The 10,894-nt window shown below is 37.3% G+C and overlaps 1 protein-coding gene across 1 annotated transcript; it reads left to right on the forward strand.

The window, feature by feature from the left end:
- Positions 1–373: 373 nt before the first annotated feature.
- On the forward strand, positions 374–7,531 carry olfm4.2 (olfactomedin 4, tandem duplicate 2). The gene is made up of 5 exons (XM_051723238.1): positions 374–427; positions 534–701; positions 996–1,208; positions 3,587–3,731; positions 5,361–7,531. The coding sequence occupies exons 1-5, from the start codon at positions 374–376 to the stop codon at positions 6,164–6,166; spliced, it is 1,386 nt and encodes a 461-aa protein (XP_051579198.1). The 3' UTR covers positions 6,167–7,531.
- Positions 7,532–10,894: the final 3,363 nt, after the last annotated feature.

Consider the following 10,894-nt stretch of genomic DNA (forward strand, 5'->3'; position numbering starts at 1 on the left):
GAAAACAAGGACTTATGTATGTGGACATATAATAAGATGCCTGGAAGAACGATACAACACACCAAAAGGTCATGTGATTGTTATACATGCTGTTATAGTAGTGGCTTTTCCAGGTTCTGTAAACAATGTTTCCTCTCAGGTCATAGCTTCATGTGGTATAATAATCCACCAATAAAATACATACAAGCTTTAAGTAAACATTAACTGTGTGCATATGTCTTAATGAGGTATGCCATCATGCATTTATTGGATATCAGAAAAAAATTATTCCATGGGAATAAGACATATGTTCTAAATTAGTTCTGATAACATGCTGTATATAAGGCCCCTATAGTAAAACCCATATTGGCACATTCTGGAAGACGACGGCTACATGATGTATCTCCTACTCATCCTAACAATAGTCAGCCCAGCACACGCTTGGCAGGTCAGAATCTTTTTGACCTTCTCAATATTATTATTAATAAATTGCTGAATATTTACTTGTGTTCTAACAATGTTCATGTAACGCTGGTTTTCCTTTGGTTCTGCAGTCAATAGAGGACTGGGGCTCTGGCAGCGTTGACAGCTCTGTTGACGAGTTTGGACAGTGTGTTTGTAATGTTTTCCTGCCTGATACTTCATTCCCAGCAGACCGTGTGGAACACATGCAGATATCCTCAAATGAACTTTCTGTAGAGGTCAAGGTTCAAATCAACAAGGTACATTATGTTGGAGTTCTTACCGTCTAAAGAAGCACTTCTCAACAGTTCATAGGTTTTATATTTGAACTTTTGGCGACTACAGAATTGTTTAGTGTACAAAAGCAAACAAATATGTCATTGAAATTTAGCAGCATAGGCCCAACATAATGGAAAATTATTCCTACAAGTTCTATAATCTATAAAGAACAGCAGAAGTGTGATTTACAGTCTTTATAGTCTTCGTGTTTTGTAAATGTCTCTTGACCACACAAAAGGAAGCACTGTATACATTTCTGATTATTACCTCATCAGGTGGAAAGTCTCAAGGGTCAACTGGTCATTCTCCTCAGCGAGCTCTCCAATTTGACTGCTCGTGTGGAGATTCTGGAGAGCGGACCTGACAAGTACATCAAACTGGAGTTTGAGCTCCTGAGGATCGAGCTGAGAGAATTTGAGGCTCTGGTCACACAACTGAAGACATCACTGAACATCTCGTCACCAGCCATTGACAGTCTTTACATAGAGGTACTCAGTTTTTATTTTTAAAAGACATTCACCAAAAAAATAAAAAAAAATAAATAAAAAATTTGATTATTTCTGTGAACACAAAAGGAAAGAAAACTGGAAGAATCTTTGTTCAGCTCTTTTCCATTCAATGACAGTTTATAGTGACCACACTTGTCAAGCTCCAAAAAGGACCAAAAAAGCACTCTTAAAGTCTTTTAAAAGTAGTGCAGATGACTCATGTGCTATATTCCAAGTTTTCTGAAGTTATATGATAGCTTTGTGTGACAAACAGAATTAAATTTATATTATTATTCACTAATAACCTTCCCCTATCCCGAGGCTCTCAAATCTCATTCACGTCTAAGTACAGGTTCAAAATAATAGCATGACGACACTGTGATGTCAATTAAATGTGTTGTAATTATGGCTGGGTAAAAATGTCAGTGTTCATATGCATCGCGATCTTCATTTGAACGATATCGAAATCAATTCTTAAATCCCAAGTTCAATCTTTTTCTGTATGTTTGTTTGTGACCTAATTAATTGCGCCATTCAGCTAAAAAAATGTCTGTGATTCGCCACTGGCTGGTAAATTCAGATTTCACAAACCAGTGATTGAATGGTTTATAATGGAGCTAAATTTGTGCCAAAACTAAACAAATAAATAGAAGGTTTTGCAAACAAACACAATCTGCTTTGCAATGGAAAACTCGACTCTCAAACAAATAGAAAGTAATTTGCAGATACAAAGGGCCCTTTCAGAGTAAATGAAGGGTAGTTGTCATGTACTTAAAGAAATGCACTGTGTTTTACATATATAAAAGAAATATGAGCCATATTTCACAAATAAATACAATATATTCTACAGGACTATTGTACACCAAATCAAATGTGAACAATCACATACCATTTGTGAGTCACGTGACTTTTGGTATGATTTTGTCAACCAGCATCTTAATTTTCTCACAAATGGGCTGAGCAACATTTAGAAACAGAAGATGGTGCAGTACTGTCAAACACTTAATATTTTAGTTTTTTCTCACTCAGTTATGTCATTATAGAGCTGTTCAGCCGTGACGTCAATTTGTAGGTGAACCCGGAAGTCTAATTCGCTGTGGGTTCTCTCTGGATTTTCCTATGTGGTTTTATAATGGGGTTGTTTAACTTCTGAGTAAAATAAGGTCTGTGGTAAACATTACTTGATGATACGTGGATGTTTTGTTCTACAACATAAATTACACACAGTCCTTCAGCAAACATGAATTTTGAAGCCGCTGTTTGTTTTAAAAAATAAATACAAAATTATATATATAAATTCAATATGGCTTCAGAACTCACGTTTGAGGTATGACTGTGTAATTTGTGTTGTAGAACAAAATGTCCACGCATCATGTTTGTAGACATCATAGCATAGTTAATTAAACTGATCTGATCTCAATTTAAACCATACATTTTTCAGAGAACCACCCAAATAATAAAAAAAGTCTCATAAATAATTTATATATAAGTAATAAATAAGTTATTCATAAATAATATTGTATGTGTTTATAATCTTATGATAAACAGAATTGTTTAAAAAAAAATAATAATTTGTTGTTGTCCTATCTTTGTAAACATGTTATTCTACCTCACTTTGAAAAGTCTCATTTTATTCCACTATGTGGCAGAAAGCACTAGAAAAAAATATTTTATTCTCCATCACATTCCATCACAATGTACAGATCTGAAATGTAGTTGGCGCTCTAATGAATTTTAGCCCTCACAGATGTGCTCGTCCATAGACATTCAGTCTAATTTTCAGTTCAAGCACCACCCTCATTGTTTCATTGAATATCTCGGCCTCTGAGTGGACTACAAGCTCAATCTAGGTGTCATTTAAAAGCTCCTCCCTATTGCGATGATATAAAACATTTGATCATTAATAGTCAAAAACATATTTTCTGATGATTTGTTTAGCATGCTTTTCATTCTGGATGGCATATTTTGTTCTGGACATCTAAGATATAACATTGGATTATTCACACAAGCAAGCTCACAGACAAGTAAAAAAACATCTCAAACAAAGGGTATCAAACCTAATTAAAATCAGAATCAAAACAAATTGAGAGCTTGTGATTAGGAATCAAATCAATTTGGGAAATCTGTTTCAAAACCCAGTCCAAATGGCAAATGGAGAATGACATACAGCTATCATATGGCTTCAGAAGATTTGGAATATAGTGCACGAGTCACATGGACTACTTTTATTATACATTCATGTTGTTTTTTGGTCCTTTTTAAAACTACAGGCGTAGTGAAGATTCTTGCATTTCTCCATTTGTGTTTGAGAAAGAATGTTATAGGAGTTTGGAAATTATATGAGGGTAAATGTGTCCCCCCACAACTTTGCCTTTAAGATTCGGAATATGAGTTTAATTGTTGACCAATTGGAGAGCTACGACCAGAGCAACTTGGAAGTGATTCGCATTGAGTTCGCCAAACTTCAAAAGAAACTGGAGAAATGTCAGGATGATAAGGACGACTTCTCCAATGCACAAATAGGTATACTGTTTCTACATTTTCTGTTTATATTAAGACAACCCAAGTGTCATATATGATACATTTAACAAAGTTGCCATTCTGAAACATAACTTGAAACATTTTATTAGTCTTGTCAGAACCCACAACCAAGCAAACACATGATGTGAAAAAATACAAATAACTAAAAAGACCACGACTGGTAACGCAGTGGACTCAATGAACTAACATCATGACTGGGAAATGATGGTAAACTTTGAACCAGTGTGTTGTAACTGTGATGAGAGATAATCAGCATTGCAGTGATGATTGATCACAGAATTGTCAGGCAAAATTCAGTAAAATCATGTATGGCCACATACACACGTTTTAGGAGTGACAACCGCATTTAAATAAATGAGTGACTACCCTTCTTTCTTGTTCTGGGACAGAATACAGGAATCACTCCCACATTTTTGATGACTGACATCCTGAAAACAGGAATGTGAATGGAAATCAAAGTCAGGTTTATTGTCAATATTTCAAACTACAGTGTGCAGAGATTTAACAAACACTTAGACAATCTGCACAAGATGTGGAATATCAGCTGTAATGGAGTTCAGATAATAAATACACATGTATAAACATGGATATATAGACATATGAAAGTCTCATTAAAACTGAATTGGAAACTTTTTAACAGGCCTTCAGCACATCTTTTTTGTTGGTACTTTTATGTTAATGTCTTTTATGTATAGATTTGATTATTTTGGCCTTGTCCCAGACCAGACTTTTAATATTAAACAATGAAAATTAGGAATACACAACATATCAGTGACCATATCGGTGTCGGATGATAAATGTGCATTTTTTTAAGTTATCGTTTATTGGTCCAATAAGAAACTTAGGCCAATATATTAAAGCCAATAAGTGATGGCTTTTTCAGGCACACACTACCCACCATGAGGGTTTTGAATGGTGTCTTCTGCATGAGGTGACACGTCAGCATACAGTAGACTTTGCTTATAAGATCATACTGGATCTGAGTGAACACTTCATTATACTTATCCACTGTTTCTTTATTCTTTTTGTATGTTAAATCATATCGTCGCTGTCTGATGAAAAACACATATCTCCAAAAAACAAATTTTTCAAGCGATGGAAAAACTCTTATACATGTTTGTGTGTTTTATGTTTGACTGTTCCACAGTTGTAGCATCATTTCCACCACACCAAACACTTTTGCCCTTAATAAAGTTTTTTCAGAAGTTAGTGTACTTGTTAACCAAGTGAACAAAAGTGTCAGTGAAGAGCATACGCTAGAGATGAAATATGAAAAATAAATAAAGAAAAATCAAGAGAAATATCACTTGTGAACAGAATAGTTGTAATTTTGCCAAAATATGCTAAATGTGTGAAAATATTATTTAATTGTGTGCATTTAGGATACATTAAATTTCAGCTATGAATTTAGCCTTAGCAAGACAAAGGAGTCGGTCATTTCCAGCAATGAAATGACACTGTGGTGGGAATTCCATGACAGCAATCTCCTGTGATGTGTGTACATAATGTTGGACATTGTTAGTAGACTAATGTAAAAAAAAATTAAAAAAAAAATTGCATACAGTATAGTAAAATAAATTAAAACATTACTATTTTCATTGCTATTTACAGGGTCCTGTAAGCATGGAGGTATTCTGAGGATTGGAAAACCGATCGTCAGCCAGCTAAACGCAGACCTGAATGCAGGTTATAAGTATGGAGGATGGGGTAAAGACTCCAAGCCCTTGCCTGGCTCTGAGAATATGAACTGGTACTCGGGCTTTACTGACACTCTGGTCAGCAGAATCACACTCTATGCTGACTATTATAAACTGATCATGAGACAGGGCTTTAGTACACACGAGTTATACCTTGTAAATAAATATGATTGGCGAGGCACTGGAAACAATTACATAGTGCGGGCAAATACCCTGTACTATCAGTTCAGAAGTCCTTTTAGCATGGCAAAATATAACATGACCAGCAAAACAGCCGAGTACAAGGTGGTTCCAGAGGCTACGACCCGATTCTCGTACCACTATTCGCCCAATCAGAACCTGGACTTTGCAGCCGATGAGACTGGGATGTGGGTAACTTACGCCACAGAGGAGTCAAATGGTAAACTAGTCTTGGGGAAGATAGATGAGGAGTCGTTTGCATTAGAGGAGGTTTGGCAGACGAGCGTATACAAACAGTCTGTCACAAACATCTTCATGATTTGTGGAGTCCTGCACGCAACCAGATCAGTAGATACTCAAACGGAGGAGATTTTCTACACTTTTGACACCAACAAAAATGAGGAAAGCCATGTTAGCATTCGCTTTGAGAAGTTCCAGGACTTCTATGTGTACCTGGACTACAACCCCACCGATCAGAAGCTTTACATGTACAACAATGGTTATTATGTGAGTTACAATGTGAAATTCAGAGATGCCTAGATAATCTACTGCTTTCAAAATTGGTTTTTGATTTAATGACAATTTCATACTTGAAATATTGGAATTTAATATGGAATTAACTCTGCAATTAATTTGTACCATTTCCTTCACGTTGTCTTACACATATGTAGAATTTACTAGAACTTTAAAAAGTAAAAATAACAATGCATCACTGAATTTATGTAGTGCTTTCATGCCAAGGGGAATCTCATTCGACTTCCTGTCTCAATTTCAGAGTATGGATTTAGAGACAATTTATCCCGTGAAGCACTTGTATTAAAATGAATGGGAGATATTTGAAAGCCCAATATGGTGGATGTACAAACTAAAGTCCCACCTTACAGGTAAAAGAGCCAATCACCTTTTAGATACAGACATCGCCTGTCAGTCAACTCAAGTTTAACCCCTAACCTAAACCCTAAACCTAACCTTAAAGTTTTACCTCCCACCCAAAATCTAAACCTAACCATGACTTTAATGGGAAAACAACTTTTGTGTACCACAGAAGAGGGAAGAGTATTACAGGCTATTGATATACAGTACATCAGTCATTTGATTCACATAAATAAATATGGAATGAGAAACCAAATTTGTTCACTGAAGTTTCCTTTCTTAAATAAAGTGTTAAATGGGAGACTAACTAAAATTTGATGCCTGTATTTTATTGATTTGAAATTATGGTTGGTCTCTATGGGAATAAAAGTTGTAGTATATCTTACAATTTCGCCACCTCACACGAAATATTATGAGTTGTCATGCTACCTTGTTGGATGTGAAGTAACTTTGTCACTAAACTCCATTTATCCAAGTGTTCGGACGACTCCACTGGTCCAAGAGAGAACTTCTAAACTGATACATGTGTCACTGCAAACAAACGACCCTCCCACTTGCTGTTCATGATCGATGGCCACTAGACTTAAGATCAGTGCCTTTTTTTACGCATGGATAATCGGAAGATCTTCCCGGTGATCATCGATATATATATCTGGATTGTTTTCAGAAATAAATAGGGCTGCTCATTGCACAGTATCTTTGTCTCTTCAGACATATTTCTCAACACAACTTAAAGTGTGAGCGGCAGGGTAAATTAAGGGGGGGGGGGTCGCACACTGGATGCGTCTGGTGGACGACATGGCGCGTTCTAAAATTCAAAACAATTATTTATTTTTTACCAAAGGTACGTATACACCGCCAACGCTCAGTGCCACGGAGCTCAGTTTGCATTATTTTCCATTAAATTTGACCCAAATCATTATCAGGGGACAAAGATTATTTGCACTAGCAATCACTGGATGATCTATTGTGAACATGCATCTTTCATATAGCCTACACAATGTATTTTCAGTTACAAATATGTCATTTTGTGGTTAGACAGCTTGAATGAAAGACCTATTCATGGCTACATACAGAGAAATTGCATAATAAACATCGCCATTTCTAATAGTTCAGTTTGCGCAGTTACACCAGTTTCACTAACCTGCAAACTCAGTCACTTTGTTCATTTTCGAAGAAGCACCAAAACTTTGGACAAGCATCTCCTGTGCCACTTCAGCTCGAGTGTGTGTGTGCTTCAGTAAATGGTATATCACCCTCTTGTGGTCTCCCAACGCTATTACGACAGACTGTTAAACAGAGGCCAACTGAGTGAATTGGAAAGCACACAAATTAAGCTTCTAATTTAAATGTCGACTAATGTTAATATATATCGATGCCTCAAAAATATATCGATAAATAATGTGCTGATCAATAATCAATATTTTATGACATCCCTACTGGCCACCATGTACACAAACCAAGTAGACAAATCAATCAAAATATTTTTTTTAATCAAGCTTTGTGTCTAGATCATGAAAACAAGCAATTATTCTTCGAATAATAAAGGTCCATCTAGCCACACTCCCCCAAGGTGACTTAAAAGTGAGCAACACTAAAACACAAGTGATTGATGCTAAAGAGAGAACAGACTCCAGCTGATGACATTCTGGAGACACTGTCTATTGCTCAGGTTTAGTGTCTGACATTCAGTGTGATGCAACTCAAGCTGTTTGATTCAGTCAGTCCTCATCAGCATTAACCAGCTCGACACCGTCACATGCTCACATGTCCAGATGATGATTTCCACAGAATGTCCTATTAAAATAAAATACACATTAGAAAAGATTCAAATGCAAACAAGTAAACAGCAGTAGAAAAGTGTTAAGCGCCATTCAGACCGAAGGCATTCGTGTTAAAAATGAGAGCAGAATGCAGGAGAGACCGCAATTCAGTATGTATGCAAATGTTATGATAATACCATCAGAGTCCAGTACAGTTTATGGTGACCACCTCTTCAAGCTTCAAAAGAACACAAAAATATAATTCAGAAGTCTAATAATTTATTGAATGCAACTCATGTCTTGAATACGATAAGGTTTGGTGAGAAACAAACCGAAATGTAACGTATTATTAAGCAAAACTCTTGACCGACGGTTGATCTTCTGTGCGCGTTCATGATTCTGCACGTGAGCTTTAGAGCTCCTTGCATGAGATCAAGCGTAGTTACGCAGCACATGGGGCGTTCAAGTGAAAACTCATTTTGTTTCGCTTCGACAGGATCACCAGCGATATTAACAACAGAAAACACAACATAGCTTGAGTTTGTAGTAAGAAAAGATGCATTTCTATGCCCAGCCTTATTTGTTTGAACTGGAGTCCTCCATCAAACAGTGTCATGTAGGAGGCTGAAGGTAGCTACACATACACACTCAGATGCTATAGTCAGACAGAGAGTACAGAAAACCGCAGTTCTTTGGAGGTTTCGCTTACCAAAAGTTAAGTGGAAGAACCGGAGAGAAAGGCGGAGGGAGCGGGAATGTCCGTCACCTATATTCTGAACAGGTGTGTGTGTGCGTATGTGCGCATGTCAGACCTCCACAAAAACAGTCGGTAGGTGTAACATTATCATCCAAAATAGTTTTGACTGGCAAGTGAGATGCTGGCTTCAATATAATGTTATCAGAATGATTTTGAACCAGTGCCAGTTCATAGCGGACGGGACACATGGTGCGATGCCAAATATAGAAACCAAGGGATCCATAGAATGTCCCGTTGCTCGTTGCAGCGGCTTAGGACAAAAAACTCTGATTAACATAGAAAATTACTTTTATTGCGTATCGTTTGGCGTCCGAGTAGGACACGGGGCTGAAGACAGCTACTGTCACACCATGTCTCTGTTTGATTGAGGACTTAAATAAGGCTGGGCATAGAAATGCATCTATTTTTCGATTACAAACTCTTCAGACATGATTTGTAAGTTCTGTTCTCCAGTTTGTGTGCAGCTATGTTGTGTTTTCTGTTGTTAATATCACTGGTGGTCCTGCTGAAGTGAAACAAAACGAGTTCGCATGAACGCCCCACCTCGCGAGCGGCAGTGTAACTACTGTTGCTCTAGTGCAAGGAGCTCTAAGTCTGATTGGTCCGGGTCAGTTGACATTTTGAAGCACAACCGAGTCATCACAGAATTAATAACTTATGTAGAATTATCTGGATAACAAAAATAAATATAGTGTCAAATTTCAGCACTTTCAAAATCGAACTACTTACAAATTTAACAACAAAAAAAATGATGCGATTAATCACGATTCAAATTTTAATCAACTTGCTCTAATAATAAATAGCTAGTTTAAATATGTAAATCAAAATATTCCGGAATTGTAGGCTATTTAAAATTAATTTGGGGCAATAAATAAATACTAAGCAACAGTCTGAAAAACAAATGGATATTTATTCATTATAATATATTTTGTATGAGGTGAAACTTGGTTTACCTAAATGAGTGTATACCATTTAGATCAGTTTAATGCTGAAGAGCCGCTAAGAAGCCAACTCAAGGTTGGATGCTTTTGTAAATGTTATTTTATATGTAGGGTTACGTTTCAAGTTGAATGGTACAATGCTCAAATCCCTGTGGCCAAATCCATATTTCCTACCTAAAGTGCTTAACTCTACTTCAGTTATTTAGGTGACTGAGCTTGAATCTTTTCGGCTTGACCCACTATACTCGGATACAGGCTATGATCTCTCTGCTTTGTGGCCAGTCAACCATACCAGTCTCTAGTGCATACTGTACCTTGCAAGTTCTCTACACCTAGCATAGAACTGGGGTGCAGCTTTGGGATTATTCCACACTTTTCTCAGCATTTCACAGGGATGGAAACAGAGGGCTGAGTATGTGAAATCCCTGTCCATACTCTCTGTGTTGGTGATGATATTGAAGCTTCCTTCAGAGTCTCAATGCCAAGAATCCTAGACGTGCTGAGGATTCGAGAAAGAATATCAGACTGTGCACTTGTATCCTCAGAGGTGCAAGACCTAGATTCTTCCTCTTGATCATCCCTTCTCTCCCGGGTCATCACGGCCATAAAGAGAGTTGAAGCGAAATAACATCCACAGCTTCATCATTAGGCCCATGATATGAGGTTAACTCACCAGGAGAGACTGCTATTTGAGCTGGGCTCTACTGTGACCCAACAGACCCCTTCAAGCTGGCTCACTCTGCCAGCTAGATCACGTAGGGCTGCTAGAATCTGTAACTGAATGCCATCCTGTTGATCTTGGACAACTGAGGCCGTTGCCCACTTACTCTGAGGCTCATCGTAACACTGCAGGTCTCTAAGGGACACAGCCGGGGTGTGATCTCTCTTTCATTTTTGGGAATGTCCCTTAAGCAATTGCCTATTCACACTGGCT

Source organism: Myxocyprinus asiaticus, chromosome 17 (assembly GCF_019703515.2).
Source record: "Myxocyprinus asiaticus isolate MX2 ecotype Aquarium Trade chromosome 17, UBuf_Myxa_2, whole genome shotgun sequence".
In the NCBI taxonomy this organism is placed as follows: Eukaryota; Metazoa; Chordata; class Actinopteri; order Cypriniformes; family Catostomidae; genus Myxocyprinus; species Myxocyprinus asiaticus.

Coding starts and splice junctions, on each gene's coding strand:
- olfm4.2 (XM_051723238.1), top strand. CDS start 374: ATGATGTATCTCCTACTCATCCTAACAATAGTCAGCCCAGCACACGCT. Junction 428..533: donor GCCCAGCACACGCTTGGCAG/GTCAGAATCTTT, acceptor TTGGTTCTGCAG/TCAATAGAGGACTGGGGCTC. Junction 3,732..5,360: donor CTTCTCCAATGCACAAATAG/GTATACTGTTTC, acceptor TGCTATTTACAG/GGTCCTGTAAGCATGGAGGT.